Source organism: Cololabis saira, chromosome 2, assembly GCF_033807715.1.
Source record: "Cololabis saira isolate AMF1-May2022 chromosome 2, fColSai1.1, whole genome shotgun sequence".
NCBI classification, from domain to species: domain Eukaryota; kingdom Metazoa; phylum Chordata; class Actinopteri; order Beloniformes; family Belonidae; genus Cololabis; species Cololabis saira.
The window spans coordinates 6,499,617-6,526,239 of NC_084588.1; the positions used below are offsets into that span (position 1 = coordinate 6,499,617).

The 26,623-nt window shown below is 40.1% G+C and overlaps 2 protein-coding genes across 2 annotated transcripts; both read right to left on the reverse strand.

Moving 5' to 3' along the window:
• Positions 1 to 5,200: 5,200 nt before the first annotated feature.
• Positions 5,201 to 12,155, reverse strand: fgf4 (fibroblast growth factor 4). Its single transcript, XM_061708502.1, has 3 exons — positions 11,632 to 12,155; positions 7,993 to 8,096; positions 5,201 to 5,605 (listed from the first exon to the last, which is right to left on the reverse strand). The coding sequence occupies exons 1-3, from the start codon at positions 12,032 to 12,034 to the stop codon at positions 5,429 to 5,431; spliced, it is 684 nt and encodes a 227-aa protein (XP_061564486.1). The 5' UTR covers positions 12,035 to 12,155; the 3' UTR covers positions 5,201 to 5,428.
• A 7,212-nt stretch (positions 12,156 to 19,367) lies between these two features.
• fgf3 (fibroblast growth factor 3) lies at positions 19,368 to 23,067 on the reverse strand. The gene is made up of 3 exons (XM_061708517.1): positions 22,559 to 23,067; positions 21,236 to 21,339; positions 19,368 to 20,504 (listed from the first exon to the last, which is right to left on the reverse strand). Exons 1-3 carry the CDS (start codon positions 22,869 to 22,871, stop codon positions 20,112 to 20,114), a joined length of 810 nt encoding a protein of 269 aa, XP_061564501.1. The 5' UTR covers positions 22,872 to 23,067; the 3' UTR covers positions 19,368 to 20,111.
• Positions 23,068 to 26,623: the final 3,556 nt, after the last annotated feature.

A 26,623-nucleotide genomic window follows, 5' to 3' on the forward strand; every position in this document is an offset into this window, starting at 1 on the left:
GGTGGCTTAGGCCCCGTTTACACGGAGCAAAAACTGAGGCGTTTTCATGCATTTTGGCCGTTCGTTTACACGAAAACGCAGCTCAAAGCCCCCACAAACGATCATTTCTGAAAACTCCGGCCAAAGTGGAGATTTCCAAAAACTCTGTTTTCACGTTTGCTTGTAAATGGAGGGAAACGGAGGGAAACGGAGGAAAACGGAGGAAAACAGAGGAAAACGGAGATTTAAGCTTCAGAACGTCACATTATGCACCAGAAACTCACCAGCGTCATTTGTGCGACCTGTGTTTACAATTAGTTTGGCCACCGTCAATATTTTCTTGTATTTTACCTGTTTTATATTAAAGTCACACTTAAAAGTAACTCCACTTCTCTGTCACTCCAAACGAAAGACTCTCGTTCCGTCTTGGAAGTAAAGCCTGATTTATGGTCCCGCGTTAAATCGACGCAGAGCCTACGGCGTAGGGTACGCGGCGATGCGCGCCGTACGGTGTGCGTCTCCGCGTACCCTACGCCGTAGGCTCTGCGTTGGTTTAACGCGGAACCATAAATCAGCCTTAACTGGAACTTACACGTGTCATTTGTTGATGTTTTTTCCAGAATTCTGATTGGCTGGCATGACGTTAACAGCGTTTTCATGCAGGTCCGTGTAAACGAGGATATTTTTGAAAACGTAGAGGGGGAAATATCCGTTTTTGTAAATACCCGGCTACGTGTAAACGTGGCCTCCGTGTGAGTGTGTCTGGTTGTTTGTGGGGACTGCGGGTGGAAACTAGTATTTCTGCTAAACCCAGTATTTACACTGCTTTATGTAGTGTTCATGAATATGCATTGTCCCGTCTAAATAAACTTTGAAACCTTGTGCCTATAGACAACCACTTCCACCCAGCTCTGTTCATTTAAAACTGTAACTGCCCCCCAATAGGAATACCAGCACCTTCAGTTACTTAGAGGTTATATTTACAAAATATATAAAGAAAAATATAGGGTTACTGGCCCTAGCATATAGTGCAGTCCAACAGCTGTCTGTAAATATTTCTCCCATGATTATCTTTTCTAAAAGTATATCACAGGGTAAAGATAGCTGGAACGTGACAAGGCACAACTAGGACAACATGGCCACCAGAACTGAGCTGCAGTAAAGCACAAGGACTCAGACGGACAGATAGAGACAAATCCAAGAAAGAGGGAGTGTGGAGGAAACTGCCTTGTAAGCCAATCCAGGTCAGGGCAGCAGCTGCCGCGACGAAGTACAAGTACAACCAAAACCCAACGAGTGCCGCTTCAGAAAAGCTGAGAACTCACCAAAAGGAAAATGGAAAACGTGTTGTACCAGAACTGTGCCCAAATGTATCTCCTCACAAGGATTTGTAAATGTGTTGCCACAAAAATGACTGCATTCAGGACATGCTGGGGATAATGTGTTTTCCCAAGCAGATTAGTTACAGAACACCGTTCTGGAGCCGGCATCTACTCCTGTTTGTCTGCTGGGTTTGGAAGCTGTTGGTCTCCGCTGCCCCCCGAATTATCCATAATTATTATTATTATGGTCTGTGTCGGACAGGTAGCAGCGTGTAGTGTTTACAGGTACAGGATTTGTGTCTGAAACAGTTTTAGCCAATGACACTACTTGTTAATTTTTTATTAATTATTTAAAGATGTTCAGATTGTAAGACTGGAAATTAGACTAGATCTTTGCAACACTACCCATCAGTTCATTTGTACATGAAAGGCCAAACATGTAGATTTCTCCCTGAAATGCAGCGACTTCCTGGCAGGTTTATTTTACTGATTAAACAACCTAATGGTGGATCAGTTTTGCCCTCGTTATGCTAAGACCTGTCAGAGGAATGGTCTATGGTGACTGGCGTTTGTATCTCCAAACTCTCAGAAAGTGACCTGGAGACGGAAGCGGAGCAGGTGAAGACTCTCCAGAAGGAAGTGTCAGCACTTTAAAACTACACATTGCCGTAGCCTACTTTTGCTGAGGTTTCCAAGGGTTTAAACTTCATTCTTATACTACACTACTTTGGAAAATATAGCTAAATACTAACCTAAATTTATCCGACATGTTTGACTACAATTTAATTAAAATGTAAAAATGTAAAAAAAACTTTTGCAAATTAAAAATTAAAAAAACCCAACATATATATATAAATATATATATATGTTTTTTATTTATTTTTTTTATTTTGAATTTGCAAAAAGTCTTTTAATTATATACACATATATACATATATATTTTTATATATATATATATATATGTATATATATATATATTTATATATTTTTATATATATATATATATATGTGTATATATATATATATATTTTTTTTTTTATTTCTTTTACTTTTAATTTGCAAAAAATCTACATTTTAATTATATACACACACGTATATATATATATGTATATATATATATATATATATATATATATATATATATATATATATATATATATATATACATATATATATACACGTATATATATATATGTATATATATATATATATATATATATATATATATATATATATATATATATATATATATATATATATATATATATATATATATGTTTTGTTATTTTTTCTAATTTGCAAAAAAGTCTACATTTTAATTAAATTGTAGTCAAACATTGAGTTACACCCCAAGATTCAATCCAGCATTATTATACACAAGACTGGTATCATTTCTCCCATAATACTTTTAAATAATAGTTTTAGATAAAAAGGTCAGTGCAAATGTCGGTGTATGGAGTGGCCGGCTGAGGCGAGGGTATATTTTATATTTTGGTGTTTAACATCAGTCCCACATTAAGAAACTCTGACATAACATTCTTATCCCTCTGTTTAAGGCTGCCTTGGTCACATCCACCTTTTCCCATCTGTATCTCCACCTAACTTCAGCTCACAGCTGTACGACAGATCTAAAACACGACAACCTAAAAGAACACAGTCATCTGCAAACGGGATGAGTGGCTGACTCCTCCTCCTAAAACAATCATTGAACAGGTTGTTGTGCTCTATCCCAGATGTCAGAGATATTTAATTGAGACCTTGGTGACTTGATTAAAAAGCTTAGGGGGGGGGGGGGGGCATAGTCATTTGAAATCCAAAGTAATTTTAAAAGTTTTGAAGTAAAGCTGTGCAACTTCTCAGGCTACATGTGCCTACAACAGTAAAAGTCATCGTTGGTTTTTCGTCTGTCTTATACCTTTGTTCAGAAGCATTTCGTTTTCTTAGGACGAAATCAAAGATGATTAAGTGCATGTCATTGTCTGGAGCCAGATTTGGGGACAGTACAGGAACATTTTTGTACGAGGTATCATCAGAAATGCAGTTCTGTGTCAGAACTAATGCGGTCGCTTCTTTTTTTCCGTCCAACAGCTGCCTGACAATAAGAGGCTACTTGAAAATAGGAATACTCCTATTCCACAGTCAAGGCTACTGCTTGTCTGTTGCATTTCAGATCTTTGACCTTGCCTGTAAACTCCTAAATTCCCCACTTATATAATGTCAAAGAGGATTCCTCTCTCTAATGCGGGACGTATAGATCTGGCCGAGATTGACGGCGGAGAAGTTCAGAGTTCACCCCCCTGGCAGAGCTATAAACAGACACAGTGGAGGTTGTGGGTTTTCTTTGACTCTCCCCTCCTCCTTTCCTGCCCATCTCTCTCTTTCTCCCTTCCTTCCCTTCTCCCTCTCTCCCTCTCTCTTTCTCCACAGTAAGATGATATCTTTTCAATTAGGATTCAGTGCCACAAATACTCCTTTTTAACCAACTTGAACCATTTATCTGGTTCCAGGCTGCAGAGCCACAACCGTTACGTCCGTAAACTCCAACACAAGGTTGGACGTCATTTCAACTCTTCTCTTGTGTATTCTGAAGTTTGTGGAAAAAAAAGACGTTGCGTCTTCTATACATAGCGTTAACCTCATTTTCCCCTGCGACTTGGTGTCTCGTGTTCTGACACTGCTGTTTTGACACATGACCCATAACAAAGCATGGATTTAAATAGTTTTCTTTGCATTTTGGAGAAGAATAAAATATTGTCACAAAGTTTGACTGATCACCATAATCTGGCTATGATGGAATAGTGTGAGTGGCTCTTAGATCCAGACCAGCGGAGAGGTGTGGACTAAAAATGATGTGTTTTTTTTGTTTTGTTTTCACGTGGATTGGTTGAGAAAATTGATGCTGGCACAATATTCAGTATTGTGTTAACTTTATGAGCAAAAGACATCAGGCATACGTGGGAAAGCAATACAGGACTGTCTCAGAAAATTAGAATATTGTGATACAGTTCTTTATTTTCTGTAATGCAATTAAAAAAACAAAAATGTCATACATTCTGGATTCATTACAAATCAACTGAAATATTGCAAGCCTTTTATTATTTTAATATTGCTGATTATGGTTTACAGTTTAAGATTAAGATTTCCAGAATATTCTATTTTTTTTGAGATAGGATATTTGAGTTTTCTTAAACTGTAAACCATGATCAGCAATATTAAAATAATAAAAGGCTTGCAATATTTCAGTTGATTTGTAATGAATCCAGAATGTAGGACATTTTTGCATTACAGAAAATAAAGGACTTTATCACAATATTCTAATTTTCTGAGACAGTCCTGTATACTGAGTAAATGTGTTGAATGGCTCAACCAAACCTGCAATGTTATGTAATTAACGCCTAAGACAGGCCAACAGACCCCCGTTACCCTGATTAGGAATAAGTGGGTGAAGACGGCGGATGGATGGAGCAACCATAGTTATTATATTATTCATCTTCAAGCGGCAGTTACATTTCTGTGGCAGTGCATTTCAGGAAACAGGTGAAAATCCACCAATGGGCTCTGATGTAAGAGCTGTGCTGCTCTGGTTAAGAATCAGTCAAATGTCAGTCACTTAAACCATCTCTGTCAAAAAGAAGTAACAAAAGAGCTGAAGTTTAGGGGCAATCAATGCCTTCAGAGATCTTTACACCTCATTTCATTTCTCTACGCTGAGACTCCAGCCTTTCTGTTGCTAACCATTCGAAATAAAATAAACCTTAGCATCGTCTGCACACAGTTGTTCATTTCCCCATCTGTGCGAAGAAAACCAGCATCCAAAGAGAAGGATTTCATTCTGTAGCAGCAAATGTCTGATAAATAAGAAAAATGAAGACATAAATAACATAGCATCGTGACCCGGACCCTCCCACGCAAACCCCTCCAGCCCACCCACAGTGGAAAGACATCTGCTCCTATAAAAATACAAAATAGCTGTTAAACATAAATTAAAAAAAACAAACCCCCAAAAAAACATGAATATTTACATAGCAAAAGAATCAAATGTGATACACTTGCATAAGTCTTGAATTGAAAGTGCATCATGATTTGGAGACGCCGGCCCGCCACCCACCAGTCTATTTCTGAGGCCACTAGATTCTTGGCAAGAAATGTGTCACTGTCATCGCAGGTGACACTCGGTTTCCTCTTTTTGTTTTTCCGCTCTTACTCAGGCCGATGAACATCCTCGGGTAGGCCACGGACTCGTAGGCGTTGTAATTGTTGGCGAGAAGCTGCTCCCTGAATTTGCACTCGTTGGTGTAGTGTAACTGAAAGACAGAAGAAAAAAAAAAATGGATTATTTCAAAAATGTCAAGTGTTTGAAGGGCAGAGACAAAACAAAGATGTCGGGGACATTTTTTGTTGGAGGGGGATTTTTCTAGTCTGTATTGTTCATTGTGATTTCTATCAAACAATTGCTTTATTTTCTGACGGCAGAGTTGTTTTGGTGCAGTGGCTGTTTCAGCCGTACGTGACACAAAAATAAGATTGTGACATGGTGAATGATGTGAGTGAGGCCGGAGCCGGGACACCACGCTTCATTGTGTGGTTTTTTGAATTTCAGATAATAACTATTGGGGATGATCCAGTGGTGGAACATTAGCTTGTGAGCGGAGATGTGAAGACAGAAACCATCCAACTAAGCACATTATGAACTTTTTGAAGGTTGTGTTGTTGTTTATGGACGGGTTAGTGACCAGCGTGGCCATTCATCACAACTTTTTTCTTCTTGTAAGGGTCAATGACGTGACGCCTATATTTTCTGAAAAACAGATTTTTTTTCAATTCAAAGAAGGTTTAAATGGATAAGAAAATACAATATATATGACCGACCTGTCCCACATATGGACTCACTTGAATTTTACAAAAAAAATACTAGTTATTTGGGATTTTGTTGTTGTTTTAAGCATCAAAATGTCATGTGATGCGACCATCCGACCATGACTCTGGTTTTGAAAACTTGTTTTGGAATCACTCTAAATGTTTTTACATCAATCTTCTGCCCTATCTGGCATGATTTCCTAAATGCCTTGTAGTGTGTAAGATTGCAACACATTTGTATTTATATTTCCATCATAATATACGAACAAAGTTTGACTGATTACGTCCATTTTATGAAATATCATGTGGCGCGACCATTAAAGGAGCATGATGCTCCTTTTAAGAAATGAGACTCTCTAGCGCCACCCTTCACCACGACGGCCGTTGGGGGTACTGCAGCCAACAGCGAAACCGGCACGGGAGAACGGGGAGAACGTGCATGCAGCGTCATGTGACGTCACATCCGCAGGACAGCGCGGGAAATTTGGGACCGAATTGCAGCACATTTTGCAGCACACAGCCTGTTCAAGGTAACAGAGAGATACACTAGAGGGCTCATTCTTTTGGGTTTGGAACGCTTCATCTGACATTATTACTAGAAAACTTAAAAAGTATACGAATTTTTTTCATAAATCCTGCCTCAAGCTCCTTTAAAATAACCATTTCTGTATAATACTGAAAACTTGTAAAAAAAAAAGATGTCAAGATGTTAAAGGAAATTAATGTATTTTAATATTAATCATGGTTGCACCACATGACCTTTTTTTAAGGCTAGTGCCAATTCATCTTGACAAAAAACTCAAAAAATTGACCTGTTGAAAATCCTTATTCGTCATTGACCTGTAAATCATCATTTTGGTTATCCTCCAAAACGTTGCCATTGTGTTGCAAACTTTGTTTTCCAAAATATGTAATATGAGACATGACACATGACTCTTCCCAAGATCATTTGTATGTGGTGTCTATTTCGTTACCCTGCCCTCGAGGAAAAGCAGTCGTATATAACTTTAAAATGTTTTCATATGCACTGCTTGGTCATAAAAGTAACAGTAATATTTAGTTTTGCCTTTAGCTGCGATTGCTGCACATTCATGAAGCATTATTTGGATAAACCTGTATAATGTCACTCATTTATATCCATTCATCTGAATACATTTTTCTCTGATTTTTGTATTGATGACGAGTCTTGTCTCAGTACATTTTAGTTCTTTTACACAATATGTATTTAGAAATGCTCTTGTTGTGACTATCAAACGTTGAGTTTAATTGTTGATTTTCTTCTGATCTATTGGGTGTTTTGAAAAGATTGTGTATTCTACATTTTGAAATATTTTTTGAAATGCATCGTTGGGATGCCACTCATTTAATGTGACGTCTTTAGTTCAGAAATGCATGGTCATGCAGAGAAGGGTTACTGCATCATACACAAACAGGTGGCCCAACCTGCTCCAGCCTCCATTTAGACTTTGGGAATTTTCCAGCCAGATATTTCTGTGACAACATTTAAAAGCTTTGTCCAGTGATAAATCATTTACTTCACAGCTGAGCAGTTGTTCTTGACTCGAGTCCATCACTTTGATTTGAGTCTGAAATGATAACTTTTCAGCAGTTGTCCATCTGAAATATCTCGCAATTTATGGGGGGTATAAAAGACCTGGATTTATGACATCGAGCCCTTCACCCTGACTCTAATGTGAAACTGACATCTCCCACAGCGTCTGTGTGAGGAGACAAGTGTTAACTGAAACAGACGTTGGCTTTCTATGATCTCTGGTTCTCCATCTGTGTGTTTTTGTGTGTCTATGTGATGAGCACTGGTTTCCTGGACACTCACAGATCCAAACAGCTTCCCTCGTCGGTTCATGGCCACGAAGAGGCCGCTGCGGATGCCCAGGATGGTCACCACTCCTCTCTCCACCGGAGAGATCTGCAGGAGGCCTGCAGGAAACAGAGCACACGCTGAAGCAGACGGGCGGACGGGATGGACGGATCCTCACCTGACACTCCTCAACATTAAGATTTCAGATCATGTTAAAAGCTTAGATATATAATTTTTTGTCCTTATTCAGGTTCTACAAAGCACTTTAGCACACCAATGAACGCATAGACAGATTTCACACTGGATACAAGGTTTTAATTGTAACCTTTTTTAGGGGAGTTTTTCCTTGCCACTGTTTGGCTTAAAACTTTTCTCCCACTAGGGGAGTTTTTACCTGCCATTGTTTATGTAATAACTGCTCGGGGTTTATGTTCTGGGTCTCTGGAAAGCGTCTAGAGACAACTTTGTTGTATTAGACGCTATACAAATATAATTGAATTGAATTGAATTGAATTGAATTGAATTGAATTGAATTGAATTTTGTCAGTAGCCTATAAAAACTACCAACTGCACTAGTTCAACCATGAAAGAGAGTGAACATTACGCCAAACTCAACTATGAAAATATCCCCAGTATCTTGTCAGAATGACTGCTTAAGTGTTCCACAACCAAGCCTCAGATCATTGGTTTTCTGCTCTTCCCAATAGAATACTTTAATCCAGGTAATCTAAAGACCTATACTGGGACTGAATGGGGTTGCAAACAGAGAAGTGAAGGTTTTTCAGGACTAATGCAGGCTCCGCTTTATTACTGGACCTTGTTACAGATTACTTTTGTAATACTGTATTTGACCCGGTCTTTGTACGTTTTGACCGTATAGAAACGTAATTCTTGCCATTGTAAGAATGAGATGTACCTGCTGGATCTACTGCCCTTACTTTTTAACAACCTGTGCTTTTTATTATTTTACCTCTTTTCTTACCATTTTATTTCATTTTATTTGTTATTTACTGTTTAATTGTGTAATGTTGATGTAAAGCACTTTGAATTACTTTGTGTCTAATTGTGCTATACAAATAAACTTGCCTTTCCTTGCCTTGACAGGCTGAAAATTGTATTTTCTTCATCCTGTTCTCCCTTTGAAATGTGCTAGAGAGGCTTGCAGTGTCACAGACACTGCATACACACACACACACACACACACACACACACACACACACACACACACACACACACACACACACACACACACACACACACACACACACACACAAAATAATAATAAAGTAAATCAATGGAAACCAAACTGTTCCTCTTTGTGTATTTGCCACTCTGGATCCACCAGTTCCCCGTGCAGGGAATCACATCAGACGAGCTGTGGGTTAGTAATTCTCCACGTCTGCAAATGTCAGACAGTATATGACTTTGTCTGGGCCGTATCGCTGGGGTTAATCTGTCTTAACAGACGGGCCTGCGTGCTGTGTCCTAACTTTAGGTGCTGGCCTGGATCACAGCGGGCTCTGGTTACACATTAGGGCAGAAAAGCCCCGGCTGGTTTGTGCTCAGCGGAACCAAAGAGGGGACTCCAGATGTTGCACCAGAGCTGCAGGACCGGGGCGAGGACCAGGGCGAGGACCCGCGGGGTCTGAGCAGCAACGCTCACCGCCCCACCGGGGGATGATCAGGGGATCAGGTGCGAGCGGGGGGTAAGACGCTATATCTCAGTATTGTAAACTAACTGAGTGACTGAAAACAGAGTGTGAGTATCCACTTAGATCCTAAATAAGTTTGCCTGATTTAGGAGGTATTACAACAATTCCTGTCTTCATCATTGACATTGACTTCATCATTTTGGCTTAAGGTTTTTCTCCCACTAGAGGAGTTTTTACCTGCCATTGTTTATGTAATAATTGCTCAGGGGTTCATGTTCTGGATCTCTGGAAAAATCCTAGAGACAACTTCTGTTGTAATAGATGCTATATCAATAAAATTGAATTGAAATTGAATTGAAAACTTTAACATTATTTGAAATTCATCATATTACCCAACTTCTGTCCTGATCTGGATGTTAAGTCCATCCTTCATTAGGGCCTAATGGTTCCAAACGGGATGGAAAATAAATAACCAGAGGTGTACAGTAACAAAGTAGATGTACTTCCTTACACTACTTGAGTAGTTTTTTTGAGGATTTGTACTTTACTTGCGTTTTTTTTCAATCAGGACTTTTACTTTTACTCCACTACATTTAAAAGTTAAAAAATATACTTTGACTTAGTTACTTTGACATTTGCCACCTCGTTACTCGTTACTAATTAAAATAATCAAAGAATTATATTTTGCAAGAAAGACAGTTTATTTTGGTGTTGTATTCTATACCACATTTCATTCACCTGAAAGTAAAATAAAATAAAATAAAAACAAGGGAAGGATGATTTTTGGTTGTGTTGCTTCTTTTCATGCGTACTTTAAAATACTTTTACTTTTGATACTTGAGTATATTTTTCACAAGATACTTTTGATACTTAAGTACATTTAATGTGAACTACTTTAATACTTTTACTCAAGTCATTTTCTTATGGCTGACTTTAACTTTTACCAAAGTCTTTTTCAGTTTTGGTATTTCTACTTTTACTTAGTTACTTTTTTCAAGTACTTTATACACCTCTGCTATCTATCTATCTATCTATCTATCTATCTATCTATCTATCTATCTATCTATCTATCTATCTATCTATCTATCTATCTATCTATCTATCTATCTATCTATCTATCTATCTATCTATCTATTTATATGTGCATTATAAATACCAAGAAAAAATAAGAAAATCCACACAAGACCAACATTTCAGCTTCAACAAAATAAATCAAATATATAATCAAAACTTCAAAAACTTTTATTAATTTTATTATTGGTGACTTTATCTTTTACCAAAGTCTTTTTCAGTTATGGTATTTCTACTTTTACTTAGTTACTTTTTTCAAGTACTCTATACACCTCTGTAAATAACCTTAATTAGTTAAAAAAAGACTTACTGTGACGGTTTTAACTTTTACCAAAATCTTTTTCAGTTATGGTATTTCTACTTTTACTTAGTTACTTATCTATCTATGCATTTATTTATATGTGCATCATAAATACCAAAAGAGAAAAGAAGAAAACCCACACAAGACCAACATTTCAGCTTCAACAAAATAAATCAAATAGATAATCATGAATGAAAAACTTCTATTATTTACTTTAACTTTTACCAAAGTCTTTTTCAGTTTTGGTATTTCTACTTTTACTTAGTTACTTTTTTCAAGTACTTTATACACCTCTGCTATCTATCTATCTATCTATCTATCTATCTATCTATCTATCTATCTATCTATCTATCTATCTATCTATCTATCTATCTATCTATGCATTTATTTATATGTGTATCATAAATACCAAGAAAAAAGAAGAAAATCCAAACAAGATCAACATTTCAGCTTCAACAAAATAAATCAAATAGATAATAATGAATGAAAAACTTCTATTAATTTTATTATGGGTGACTTTAACTTTTCCCAAAGTCTTTTTCAGTTATGGTATTTCTACTTTTTCTTACTTTTTTCAAGTACATTATATGTAAATAACCTTCATGTCAATCAGTAAAAGTAAACCCTTACTGTGCCTGTTCTCGCTGTGCACCCCCGTGATCCTGCCGTCCGGCAGCACTTGGATGTGAAAGCCGATCCCCACGTTGCAGTAGAGGCGCCGGTGCCTCTTAATGCCCAGGAGGTAGTCGCTGTCCCGGCTGGAGGCGTCCCGCTTGTGCCCGGGGATCCCGGGGAGCCCTGGGACCCCGGGGACCCCGGGGATCCCCCCGGGGACCCGGCCCATCAGGGAGCGGGAGTACAGGCTCTCCCAGCGGGCCGCGGTGCCGTTGAGCCCCGGGGGGGCGCACCCCGCCGGCCCGGCCCCCAGGCCGAGCAGGAGCCCCAGCAGCAGCAGCAGCCCGGTCCTCAGCCCGGTCCTCAGGCCGGTCCTCAGGCCGGTCCCCGGGGCCCGCACCCGGGTACAGCAGCTCATTCCAGGGCCCGGGAGAGAGCGGGACAGCTGTGGCTGGTCCAGGGGAGGAGACGCGGTAGTGAGGAGCGTGTCAGAGCTGCGCTCATTCCCAGACCCGCAGGCGCAACTGGCTCCAGCACTGACCGGAGAGACATGGATCTCCGGCAGGAGCTGCCATGCCTCTATATTTATACCTGCACACACCATTACATCACAGCCCTGCACGCAGGCAAGGCAAGGCACGGTGATTTGGACGGCACAGTTCAACAAAAGGTAATTCAAAGTGCTTTGCATCAACATTAAAAGCGGAAAGACACAATTAAAACATATATTTTGTGTGTGCGTGTGTGTGTGTGTGTTGCTTCTGTAATATTGTCTGTGACACTGCAAGCCTCTCTGGCACATTTGAAAAGGAGAACATGATGAAGAAAATACAATTTTCAGCCTGTCAAGGCAAGGAAAGTTTATTTGTATAGAACAATTCAACACAAGGTAATTCAAAGTGCTTTACATTAACATTAAAAGCGGCAAGACACAATTAAAACATCAAAATTACACAATTAAACAGTAAATAACAAATAAAATGAAATAAAATTATAAGAAAAGAGGTAAAATTTAGAGACATCTGTTGTATTAGACGCTATATAAATAAAAATTGAATTGAAATTGAAAAATGATAAAAAGCACAAGTTGTTAAAAAGTAAGGGCAGTAGATCCAGCAGGTTCATCTCATTCTATTTCTTACAATGGCAAGAATGACATTTTTATACGGTCAAAACGTACAAAGACCGGGTCAAATACAGTATTACAAAAGCAATCTGTAACAATTCGTACGCTGAATTTAGACTTTATTATATAATTGAGACACTTAGAAGAAATCCACAAACTCCACATTCACATTGGGTCTGGCTGGACCCCAAACAGCACTGGAGCTTTTATTGTAATCAAATAATAGCTGTCTTATCTCGGAGAAAAAGGGACCAGTTTGTAGAAAATAAACGAATAAAAGCTTTATTATAATGGAAAATAACTCTTTGTGTGAGGCTTTCATTATCAGCTGCAGAATATCATAATTTATGTATGGGAGGATGTAAAAAAGGAAACAGCAAAGTTAACAGACCGTGTTGTCGAGACAGGAGACAGATCTATAAATGAACAATAACAGGAAAAAACACAGGTCCAATTCAACCAAATGAAAAAAAAGCCCTCACTTAAGACTGGTAGAAGGAAATCATGTCGGAGGCCCTTACAGAAAACAATGGTAAGACTAAACCAGGGAGTTTAGGGCAGCATGTTAAGTAGCTCATGTCATTCGTGGCCCAACGTCACTGCCGCTGCCGGAAACGCTTGTTATGGTTGGTATTTTCGGTAATATTCATGAAATAAAATAAAATGAAATAAAATAAACAAACTGAAATTCAATAATATACAAAATTATCATTAACATGCCCAGTAGTTTCTTTGTGAAAAGTGTGGAGGCTTTTGGGAATTCATTCCAATGGAAGAAACCTGCTGTTGCTTTTTAAAAGTGCTATATTACAGCCCTCTAAATTTAAAATACTACTACTACTGCTACTACTATTACTAATACTAATACTAATAATAATAATAATAATAATAATAATAATAATAATAATAATAATGATAATAATAATAATAAATTGTAGTTAATGTCCAGGCATGCTGAGCAGAGGGGGAAATAATAATCATATCTACCTCATTCTGCTGCACCTTTCACTTTTTAAAAATTATATGTTAATAAGATCTGTCATTTGTCTATTACCTATTTACTGTAGAGTGATCGATGACAACCGAATCAAATTCCATGTCTTGTCTGACCTGACCTGGACAAATAAACCTGATTCTGATTATGATTCTGAACACCTAAAGTTAGTAGTATTTAAAAACCACAAATGAAAATGTTTTAAGACCAACATTTAAATGGTCATTCATGTTGACACACCTTGAAATTCTTTTTATTTATTTTTGGACTTTTTTTACACTTTCCCTGCATGTGTGTGTTGAGTGTACTGCTGCTGCACAAAGTGAATTTCCCCATTGAGGGAGAAAAAAAGGACAATCTTATCTTATCTTATCTTAAAATGATGATTATAATGTCTTTCATTTCCATCCTTGACATCCTTTCACATGCACTGATGCATTTCTTTTGATGCTCCTTTGAAATAAATCAAGCTAACTAGTATCCCATCCTGATATTTCCGTGTTTCATCATTTATGTGGTGTATTATGGGGGGACAGCCCTTGTATTTCTCTGCTGGAGTAGTGGAGGTATTCCTGTGTTCCAGGCCTTGTATTCCTCTGCTGCAGCAGTGGAGGTATTCCTGTGTTATTCCTGTGTTCAGGCCTCCAGCAGCCCTAGTAGTCCTCTGCTGCAGCAGTGGAGGTATTCCTGTGGTATTCCTGTGTTCAGGCCTCCAGCAGCCAGCTCTTTGATCTGTGGGGGGCTCCGTCCTGCTCCTCACCGACCACGCATGAAGCGTTTTCTCACGTTCACATTTGACTGCTTCTTAATGTACAACAACATTGTTTCTTTGTGTGCTGCAAACTGGCCTCATGAATACAGGCAGGTCTCCGAGGCCCGTCCCGGCAGGTTCTGGGGGGTTAATGATTCCCCAAAGTAGCAGAACTACCAGCAACACCACCAATATCCCAGTGATGGAATGGAAGAAACGGACAAACTGAAATGGTGCTCAGTGGTCCATGTGTCTGACAGCAGCATGAGGACCAGCAGGGAGGATAAAACTCATGGACATATATGTGTAACTTCAATTACATTCAAATGAATGACAATAGTTCCAGATAAACCGAGGGACCAGAACCATCAGAACTCCAGGGACTTAATCACTTCTGGGATGATGGGCCGCTGAATACTGAAGAGTATTAGGGCCAGGCAGGAGAAAACATATTTGAGAGGGGAAGATTATTTTTTATTGTGCACTTCGAGAAAAACGTCAAAATGTCGAGAAAAAAGTTGAAATGTCAAGATTAATGTTGAAATACAATTTCAAGAATAAAGTCGAAATTTGGTGAATAAAGTGTAAATGTCTCCTCTGGTCCATCCAATCCAGTTAGAGCGACTGACAGCCTGCAGCAACAGCCGTAACTAACTAACTAACTAACTAACTAACTAACTAACTAACTAACTAACTAACTAACTAACTAACTAACTAACTAACTAACTAACTAACTAAACTTAAATCCTCGGAGTGGAACGTTAAGGGTACTTTTCTGAAGTTATGCAACTGCATACATGTATGTGTGATATCTGTTTCAAATTAATATTGTAAAGCCAATTCTTGTATTTCAACTTTTTTCTCGAAATTGTACTTCAACATTAATCTCGACATTTCAACATTAATCTCAACATTTCAACTTTTTTCTCGAAGTGCATAATGAAAAAAAAATCTTCCTCCTCTAAACTATTATTTTTATTTTTCTCTTGCCGGGCCCTAATACTCTTCCGTAGTCCTCACTTTACAAAATGATGTACTGATTTTCCTCTGACTAGCGTCTAAATCTCCTTTTACAGCTTAAACTGTAAGAAAAAAAAGAAAAACCGTGATAAGTTGTTTGTTTTATAAAATGATGCAAAAACTAACTAACTAACTGACTACATCCTTGGAGTGTAACGTTAAGGATATGTTTCTGAAGTTATGCAACTTCATATGTGTGAAATGTGTTTCAAAACAATATTGTCTCAATATTTCGACTTTTTTTCTCAAAATTGTATTTCAACATTATTCTCGACATTTCGACTTTTTTCTCGACATTTTCGACTTTTTTCACAACATTTAGACTTTTTTCTCAAAATTGTACTTCAACATTAATCTCGACATTTCGGCTTTTTTCTCGACATTTTCGACTTTTTTCACAACATTTCCACTTTTTTCTCAAAGTGCATAACGAAAAAAAAATCTTCCTCCTCTAGAATATTATTTTTATTTCCCCTCAGCCTGGCCCTAACACTCTCCCGTAGCTGCACCTTGAGGACACACGTTGTAATCCAGCCGTGCGTGCTGGAGGAATGCTCCGTGTTCAGGTCCAGTGATGGATAACTGAGACTGGTTGAACGGTTACCCAACCACATGAAGGGAAGGGGATGGTTGTCGTACCACAGCGCTGCCCGGGCCCTGTATCTGCTGCGTAACCTGCAGGAATGTTCAGCAGGCATTTAAGGCACTTGGACCTCAAGGATATCTAATCAATCAAAGGTCCCCTGCAGCGACAGCCCGGTGGGCCTTCTAGGTAGCCGGCCCGGCGGGCCCTGAACTCAGAGACATGTGGTGTAACGACTGATCCTCCTCCTCCAGTCTCCTCTCAGCTGACAGGACTGAGCCACGCAGACCAGCAGAGCTGCCATTGTCGCTGTCCATGGTTCTGTAAACTCCTTTATCATGTTGGAATAAAACGCAGGTTAAGATGTCCCTCTTCAGTCACGCAGAGATTTATAAGTTATGTTGGGCTTTATTTTCTGTTTATGTTGTGCTTAAAGTCATAGTGGCTTCGGGTTGCAAGTATGAGCTGAATTATGTTGAAGGGAAGAGGTTTTAAATTTCACTGAGTGGCAGCTGCGATTCAGAGCTTAAAATGTCTCAACATTCAGTGGACGCATTCATTTGCTCCCTTGTTTATTCATCGTCTAATAAGAAGCCTACGCATGGCAGCTTAATGACAAAACGTCTACATCTAAATTGAATAAAAAAGCATTCTTACTTGTGGTTTAAGCAACTGTGGTTGAACACTCCCAACAAACCACTTCAGGTTTTTTATTTTTATCTATTTAAAAGAAAAATCTGTCTGAAAACAGATATCAACTTGACAGTTAGACAAACTTTAGAAACAATTTGTTTTCCAACACTGAGCTGTAGTTTATGGCATACACTCATCACTTTTATCCTTTATCTGTATTTGTTAACAAGTCTCACATGTGAAGACAAAAAAAAGTGATACTTGAATGTATATGTAAAGCCTAAAACAAACTACTGCAAAACATTAAGTAAGGAAAAATAAAAATAAAGTAAGCGGTAGTTCCTTGTGCAAAAATACAAATGATGAATAAGAACAGAAATAGTGGAGCTTTACTGCCACTGCTACATAGAAACTATTAACCAGCCTTTATTTGTAGGCTTTAATATGAAAACTTGAGAATATGAAGATTATTTGTGTAAATGAGATGATAAATCTGAGTGAAATCCCAGTGTGTGACTTCTGTCTAAGATGTTCCTCTGTGTTTTGCCTAAAGAGAACAACCGTGACCCTCAGTAGGGAGAAGGGCTGATTTCCAGTGAAGAGAGAACACACTATTGGCCTGTAGAGGTCGCTGTTTACAAGTTTCATGTTCCGACAATCACCTGTTGGAGCTGCAGCCACATGTCCCAGACACTAGTACAGCTCAGCTTTAGCTGCTTATTCTCCCAGATTCTCCAGGACACTCGCTCATTAACAAACTGATGTGTTCTGGAGAGTAATCACTTTGTTATATAATTCCACACCTCACTCATTCCTTCATTCATTCATCCATCCATCCATTCCTTCATTCATTCAAGTGCAACATCACAATACATACTGAATCACAATGTTATTAGACTATTTGGTTGAGACTTTATAAGAGCCTCTTTCACGTTTCCATGATGATGACGGTGACGGTGACGATGATGATGATGATGATGATGATGATGATGATGAGGATGATAATAAGGCATTTTTTAATAAGGCATTTTTTTTTTGTTCCCTGTCTACCCTTGAAAATGTACAATCTACATTACTGCACCAAGCTCTTTAATCTCTGTATATCTTTATGCACGTTTGAGTGCGCAGCGTTTTAGTTTTTAGCCTAGTTTCCTTATCTTTTAGTGTTTAGAGTTTTTAATGTTTTAATTGTTTTTATTGCTTGCTTTGAGCCAGTGGCAACGAAATTTCCTTCCACTTGTATTTGGACTTTTGGAATGACAATAAAGTGAACCTTGATACCTTGATACCAAGCTTGCGAAAGCTGACAATTCTAGGTTGGGATCACCCTTTTTATACTCTTAAATATTACAAATGATATCTTTATGGATGCTATTTGACTCATTTAACATATATGATTTATTACAAACCCAGAAGAATATATTTTAGCCTCAACATGTTTTTATTTTGGTCCTCAGGAGGACAAATGTTCTCACATCCCAGACCGCCAAAAAGATCCTTCAATGATCCATAAAACACCTGAAACACAGTTTGAACAAGAACAAAACTATGTCCCACAAAATTCCTGCCCGAGACGGATGTAAAAGAGTTCTGTTGTGTTTCCCTCTCAGAATGACAGACTAAGAATCATTTGGCTATTTCACATTATTTAATACTCCCATCAGCTTAGTGAATATTGTAGTTGGGTGACATGTTTTTATTTTTATTGCCCGGTTCCTAATCTAATGAGTCCTAGCAGGGTTTGGAGTCCTGCATTCCTGTCCAGTAATATTAGAGCCCCACATTCATAACAAGGTGTTAATCTCTGTATGACACAGTTTTAGTTTTCAGGAAGGCCAGCCTTGTTTATCAACTTCAGCTTTTGGTCGGTGTGTGTTTTTTTTTAAGAAAAGGCCTAAAAGTCTGAGGCGGCATCGCTTCCCAGGCCCCCCTTGGGAGGAGCCTTTGTCCCGGCCAGGAAGCCTCCCCTGCCTGCAGGTATAGGGTGACAGGGCTTTATACGCTGCTACCTATAGTTGCAAACCAGGCAGGGCAGAACCTGAACGTCCAAATAACTCCTTTTACTGGCCGGGATGGATTTAGCATTGATGCTCGTCACCGCAGTTTCAGATTTTTAAGGTGCACAATTCAACAAATGAGGGAGAGACAGATACGTAAAGATGGGAGAAACATCTCTAAATACAATCCTCCTCTTCCCTTGCATGCTCTCGTGCACACACACACTCTCACACAAGCAACAAATGTAGTTTTATATGATACAAGAAAGGAGATGAAGTGCTTTGGATCAGCTTAAACGTCCTTTTATCCATTTCGTCTCAACTACTTCCAAAGAGCTGCAGCTGAAGAAACAGAAGAGGCAAAAGTAAAACCAACAAAGTGTTATCTTGTTATATAAAATTCACAACCTAATAATCACCATCTATATAAATAAAAAAAAATGACTGCTCTGATTCCCTTGAAGAGAAAGGGGGAATCAGATTTAAGATTGTAAAGACAAACCTGTCTGGAGAAAATAGAAAGAAGCAGAAACAAACCAGCCGGTTTTCTCTTTGGGTCAGTACCATTGTGTTTATGTTGGAACCAGACAGAGTAAAAAGCTATGAAACAACAGTAACATTGGTAAATGGAGAAAAAATAGTCTTATCAATAACTTACAGCTCAGGTACCAAATAAATATTCATATCATTAGTAAAATATACAAAGTACTTCTCTCAGTTTACAGACAGTAGATTATCACATTGTAAGAAAGTCCCAAGAACAGACAGCAGTTCCTGTTTCACACCCATTTCCCTTTTGCTTCTTAATGTGAATCTGACAAAAAGTGCTTTGCTGTGTAAAGTCCCGTCTTCAGTTACAGTCCTGGTAGATTTGCACTTCAAAACAGGAGAACGTGATGCCCTGTTTGTCATCGGGGCTTTGATTTTTGGAAAAAAGCTTGCGATGCTTGTCCAGGTTAACTGTATTTACATAAACAGAACCAATCTCTCCCAAAGGTACTTACTCAGTGTCCAGTTGATGGCAAAGTCATTGCTTTTTTTACACAATAAGATGGATATTTTCAGCTATCTTACTGTAATACATGTGTTAAAGGAGTGAGACTTGAGAACATGGAGCGTTATACAGCGGTGGAGCGTGTGGGAGTCAGTCTCCTGGAAGTGGCCAATGTGAAAAAAGGCCTATTTACCCCAACACTTTGGGTGGTCTTCCAGTTTTTCCTTCCTCTATGGATTTACTTTTCTCTGTGCATCAACCAAAACATCAACCAATCCAGAGGGGGGAGAAATTGAATCCAAGTCATTTTTCCACAACCTTCATCGCAGACAGGCTACAATATGTGCCAAGAATCGGTGTCCATGACTGAGATGAAGTCTGATCAGAATCCCCCTCTCTAAAAGTCTGCTGGGTCATCTCTCTGTCGACGCTGTCCTTTCCTGGCGCGGTGCCGGCGTCTCCGGCGTTCCCCGCGGCGGCCGCGCTGGCGTATCTGGTGGTGTCCACCCAGGCTGTCTCTCAGGCTCCTCACCATCTCGTGGTCCTTGTTGCCCAGCAACCGAGGCAAGAAAAGCGAGGCTTTGTCAGTGCTCCTGGTCTTGAAGCCTCTCCGCGGCCGGCCTTTGCCGTTGATGGAAACGTACCACTCCTTCTTGACGCTGGCGCGCCGCCTGCTGCCTGCTCCTCCCGGGGACAGAGGCTGCTCGGTGGAGTGGTGCCGGGACGCGTACGTGTTGTACCCCAACTCATGGATGCGCTCCACAAACTCACACTCTTTGTTGAACACTTCCTATAGGGGGATTAAGAAAAAGAGGGAAAGACATGTGTTACCCAAACTGCTGTGTCCAATGAGCTGAATTCTGCTGCTTTGCCAAAAAATGCTCCTTAATGGTTTTCTACCTTTGCAAAGCTACAATTTTACCGTGTTTTACTCCCTAGCCCATTTCCTTTTCCCCCCAAGTGGTCCTTGTCTCTTGCCTGGCCGTCATTGTAAATAAGAATCTGATCTTAATGACCTGCCTGCTAAAGGCCAATGACTGAATGGATATCAAATAAAGTGATAGAATTGGTTTTTTTTTCTCTTTATCGTATAATGTTCAGAAAGTGTAATGCAATTCATGTCATGGGTCGTGTATTTTGAAGGATCAAATACTCAACATCCCATATTATCCATTTTACATCGTGCAAGAAATGATGCAAACTTTAAAAATCAACTGTGCGCATGCGTAGAACCACAAAGTAGCATTTCCCGGCAGGGAGCAGAAATTGGCAGAACACCGGAATTGATAATAAAGTGTAAATCGAGTAAAAATGTAGCTTTTGAGCAGCTTAAGTCAAATTCAATTCAATTCAATTAGTCTATTACAACAGAAGTTGTCTCTAGGTGCTTTCCAGAGAGCCAGAACTTGGGTGTTCTGGGTCTCAAATGCTTCTGCCGGGACTTTTTCAAGGTCTGGTATCAGCTGTCACTCAGGACCTGCATGTGTTTAGGTGTAGCTGGTGGGATGAACATGTACTGACCGATGCGTACAGCCTTCCTTTATCATTCATGGCGAGAAATCTCCCAGAGAAAAGCCCTTTTATTGCCACGACACCCACTTCCACAGCTGTGATTTCCATGATGCCTGAAACACAGAAGAACACATTAACAGGATGATCAATGAAAGATTGATCAGAAATGAGTTCACTGACTGATTTATCAATCACTCCATCAATTGCTTTGAGAAAAAAATAAATTAAAAGAGAGTATTTGATTAAAAAATAAATGAATGGGTGAGTGAATGAATGAATGAATGAATGAATAGAAACACGTTTTTCAACTTTTAAATGTAATGAATGATGATTTCCTTTTGTAGTCGCTACTTAGCGCCCCATTCAGCGCGTTTATTGGCTTTTTTAATCACTGCTTGATTAGTCAATGGCCCATTCAGCGCAGCAGAAAAGCACTAATAGTTGCTGATTAGTTAAACACATCCGTTAAGACAGCGCTTTGTCCCGCGGGGATGTTAATACTCGGCCCTGAGTCGGTGAGATTAACCTGCGTGTCTGCAGCTTTGCAGAGACATGGATTCAACAGATTCACACAAATACCTGACAGTGTCAGGGAAACAAACTCATAGATCCTGACAGATTAACCCCCTCAGTTTCACTAAATTAAAAAAAAAAAACTAACATACAAACAAAGGACTTTCCTGCAGGTAGCAGTCTACGAAAAGAAAAGAAGTATACTCTTAACAAATGATGAGTGAATTAACAATATCCGTATTTGTAATTGCATTTTGTTTTGATAGCATTCTTATTTCATTTAATAGCGCGAGACACACACAAAAAGTACATACAGAAAAGCCAAAATGCACATGCATATTATTTAAATATTGTTTGTGGCGTTTTGATGCAAAATGTTAACTGTGTACAGTTAAGTTTGTTCGGGTTAAAATACAGTATGGAATAAATGGTAGAAAACACGAGTCGTCCACTTTCATTTTTTGTAAAAGTAGCTCTAAGAAGGGAAAAGGTTGGAGACCAATGATGTAAAGAAACTCTTACGGAAACATTTCAAACATTTGTTTCAGCCAGAATAAATGTAACCTTTCATTTTAAGTGAATTGATTTAAGGCCTTAGAAATATTCGAGTTGTTGAACATCAGTAATATTCCACTACCAGTTTATTTGTAGAGCACAATTCAACACAAGGTAATTCAAAGTGCTTTACATCAACATTAAAAGCGGATATACACAATTAAAACATAATTAACAAATAAAATGAAATAAAATGGTAAGAAAATAGGTAAAATAATAGAAAGCACAAGTAAATGTTTGGTAAATGTGTGATAGTTTACTTACTGAATGGGTTGTTTTCCTCCAGGGAGCCGTCTATTTTCCCGTTAGGGTGCATTTGGAGGTGGTATTTGGTGGCGCAGTAGAGTTTCCTGCGGCGGGGAGCTCCTCCGAGGTGCTCGTACACGCCTCCGCGGCCCCCGGCGTCCCTGCGGGGCCGGGGCTCCCGAGGCTCCCGGGGCTCCCGGGGCTCGCACCCCCGGGGTCGGGGGCCGCACCCCCGGGTGCCGCTGCAGCCCGGGCCCGGCGGCGCGCAGTGCGCCCGCGGGGACGCGCTCTCCAGCAGGCTCGCCAACAGCAGCGCCGGTAGGATCAGCATCGTGGCATGGCCGTGGGGGGGTCCCGACTCTGGATGGGAGGAAAGTGGCTGCTCTTCGGCTCTCCGGGTCCCATGAAGCCCTCACACCCGCCGGAGCGCATCCAGCTCCTGCGTAAAATGCGTCCTGGCCGCGCCGGGGCCACCTCTGCTCTGACAGATCCGCGGATCCTTTCCTCTCTGATTCCTCTGCTTCCTGGAGCCCTCCTGCAGAGCTGACTAAACTCACAGTCCCCTGCTGCAGACCAGAGCAGCAGATATAAAAGAAGCTCGCGGCGACAATAGGGCTGAACTTCGACCAATTGATACAAAGGAAAGGGGGAGGCAAAAAGGTATCAGCCCCGTGTGAAGTGAGAGACAGCAGGCATGGATAAAATTACATAGTGGCCCAGTGCGGAACGGCTCTGTCTCTCTGAACTCCTCTTCTGAAATATCCTAAAAGAGCAATTAGACATCCCCAAATTACACAGGGCGGTCTGAGCCCTGCGCCAGCCACCGCAGCAGGTGAGGGACAAGACTGGAAAAACTTCCTGCAACTTCAAAAAAAAGAAAAAGAAAAAGAAAATTGTCACAGTTCAATTCCTCTCAGCAAAGAATTAGTGGAATCTTAGACTTCCCAGCTTTGAGAGGTTGCTTGTGCAGATGTACCCTCCACACACACCTCATAAAAGTGTAATAGGCAGATGTCTCATGATCCACAGAGCTGCTGCATGCTGAGCTGAGCTCGGCCTGACCTTTAACTCGTTTGTATCTAGAGATTTTCTGAAGGTGAGGAGGAAAAACTGCTCGCTTGAGACTCAAATGCGACGTCTTCTCTCAGCATTTAAGGGGTTGCAGCCTTCTTTGTTCCCAGGTTTTTATACTCTCTGCTCCCCCCTGACCTATTAGCTTTTGCTCGCCAATTGTGAGGTCTGTTTCTAGCGAAGGTTAAAGACAAATGGATGTTGTGTCAACAGGGTTCTCCCCGTCCGCTTATCACCCTGTACGGAAACCTCTGCCGATGCATTATTCTTCTTCCTATATCAATGGATTGTCCCAGACTTTTCTCATCTTAATGCCCCGGCTCTGGCGAGGCAACAGCCGGTGGGCGGAAGAACAGCAGGGTAAATGACTGCTGCCTAAATTGCTTCCATCTTGGTCACATTATGGTTTGCATTCTGGTAATTAGCACCATCATCTACAAATCTCTCTGCCCTTTGGCGCTGCTCCACCGCTGCTATGTCGGCCTCTGCTGAGAATCCCCCAGAGAGTAGACGGTTAATTTGTCTTCCCCTCCCATACATCACCCAGCTAGCTGCCTCTGTCACTTTATTTACCCCCGATGATCAGAAAAAAAGGCAGTTTCTTTTAATTACAAATGTGCATTATGCCCCCGAAGCCCCAACACACCAAAACATGAGCCGGGCCAGTGTGTATCAGAGGTTGTTCTGGTGGCTGGGTCTAAGTGAGATGCTCCTGATGTGGTTAAATGCTGGAAGAGGGTGGAACCTCAGATGTGGTGCGCTGCTTCTCTCAGAAACTATTTTAATTATGCTCCCCTTCCACACCGCCCACAAAGCATCCCCAGCAATAAGCAAAGCCAATGCTCTCAATTTGCGCGGCAAACAACGCTCACATGCACAGCAGCATCCCCTCCACACCGTTGGAGATATGTGTGTGTTTAGTTTTTGGTTACAAAAGAAAAAAAAAACCCATCAGAAATCAAGTAGCTAAACAGAGGCTTTCTGGCTTTAGTCACATGTGAGTGTCCCCTGTTACCGTGTCAACGTTAATGAAGCGGCCACATGGTCCACTCAACACACTTCACAGCTATTTGCTCCATTTTTTGACATGCCTCGAGGCTATTTTTGCAAAAGGAACACCGGCTGGCCGTGCTGTAATGTAGTATGATGCTCACACCATGGGGGAAAACATAAAGCCTAAGGAGCAGGAAATAATTATGAGAAGGACAGACCTGCTCTGAGAGGAACTTGAGTGCAACAACGACTTCAAGAGACCTGCAGGTTTGGGAACCTAAATCAAAACACGGCGAACTCAAACAGGTCGCGTAGATCAAATGTGGGAGCGTGATCGTCTTCTAGTTAATAAGCAGCTGCATTTACGGTCTAGGTAGTAAAATCTCTGATGTATAAACTGAGTCGTAACCTAATTTCAAACATGAAGCAGGCTTGCGTGTGGACCGGCTTGGCCTAAACGGGACAAGCTGATGAAAACTGCAGTCTAACTAAACACAGCCCACTCCCTACAATCAAATATTTTCATTCAAAATGTGTAGGAACGATGCATGACTCAATTCTAGGAGTGCAATGATTAACCAATGCAGTTCCAGTGGCCAGTGTTAACATTTCATTTGTAATTGGATCCAATGGACTGAGCAGAAATGTACTATACACTGGCGTTGCCGCGATTCTACATTTAAAAGTTGACTGATTAAGATTTTGCTGCAGGCTTTACACAGAATCAGAAAGATGATCACATCGTTGCCAGATTAAATCAGAAGAGTGTTTTTATACCTTTAGGCAAGGCAAGTTTATTTGTAGAGCACAATTCAACTCAAGGTCATTCAAAGTGCTTTACATCAACATTAAAAGCAGCAAGACATAATTAAACAGTAAATAACAAATAAGATGATAAGAAAAGAGGTAAAATAATAAAAAGCACAAGTTGTTAAAAAGTAAGGGCAGTAGAATACAGCAGGTACATCTCATTGTTACAATGGCAAGAATTACGTTTCTATACGGTCAAAACGTACAAAGACCGGGTCAAATACAGTATTACAAAAGTAATCTGTAACAATTCTTACGGTTAATTAAACCATTTTGACAATTCTATGCCACAATACCTGTTTCCAGGTCTTATTTCACACAACTGATGAGAATTACATTTCTATACAGTCACCCTGGTGGAGACTGAGATTAATCCGTAGACCGTTTGGTGTGTGTTCACATTTGTAATTTAACTCATTTGGTTTCAACTAAAGCAAAAAAATATATACATTTAGTTCAGTTAATTTGTAGAAAGTCCTGGTTGCTTAGGTCTTGCATGTGTCTTTTAACACCAAAAGACAAGACAGAAAAAATGTGAAAAAGGTCAGAACCTGATTGGACAGACGGTTTGGTCTGATTGGGAGAGAGAGGGCCAAGACTCATCTTTTGGCGCTTTTCCACTAGTACCTACTCAGCCCGACTCGACTCGCCTTCGTTTCTTTTCAACACCCAGATCAGAAGTAGGAGGTTGGAGAAGCTGCTGTGACGTATTTGATTGTGTATCTAAATGAAGAAGACAACAACACTAAAGATGTAGAACCTGGAGGAGATGATAGATGTGCTGCTGGATCTGTGGCTTGTGTTCCATACCAAGTTAAAAAATGAGAGTGAAGTGGCAAAGCTTTTTTTCTTGTTTGTCTGTCTCGGTGTTGCTGAAAAGTCAGCTGGAGCCGTGAGCAGCTATGAAGAGACAGAGCTCCTGGTAGATCTGGTCGTTCCTTATCACCATCTAGATCCTTTTTAATTCTCTCCTCAGCACCAGGTTTATGAACATCTGACCCTCAGAGTTGGATCATGAAACAGACTTTTGCTGCTGTTGCTGGTTGAATAAAATGAAGAAGAATCCGTCAGAGTCTGTTTCTCTGATTTCCTCCTCCTGACTCAGACGTCTGACTCCAACCCCCCGACCAATCGGTGGTCTGTAGTGTGATGATGTCAGATACAGCTCGACTCAGCCGCTTAGAACCTCAGCAGAATAGTTACAGAAAA

Bases quoted from the DNA above. Each gene is read 5' to 3' on its own strand.
- fgf4 (XM_061708502.1), bottom strand. From the start codon at position 12,034: ATGAGCTGCTGTACCCGGGTGCGGGCCCCGGGGACCGGCCTGAGGACC. The intron at 8,097-11,631 runs GTAAGGGTTTAC...TGTTTCCTGCAG, and splicing joins GCACAGCGAGAACAGGCACA to GCCTCCTGCAGATCTCTCCG. The intron at 5,606-7,992 runs GTGAGTGTCCAG...TCTGTCTTTCAG, and splicing joins GAGGGAAGCTGTTTGGATCT to TTACACTACACCAACGAGTG.
- fgf3 (XM_061708517.1), bottom strand. From the start codon at position 22,871: ATGCTGATCCTACCGGCGCTGCTGTTGGCGAGCCTGCTGGAGAGCGCG. The intron at 21,340-22,558 runs GTAAGTAAACTA...TCTGTGTTTCAG, and splicing joins GGAGGAAAACAACCCATTCA to GCATCATGGAAATCACAGCT. The intron at 20,505-21,235 runs GTCAGTACATGT...ATCCCCCTATAG, and splicing joins AAGGAAGGCTGTACGCATCG to GAAGTGTTCAACAAAGAGTG.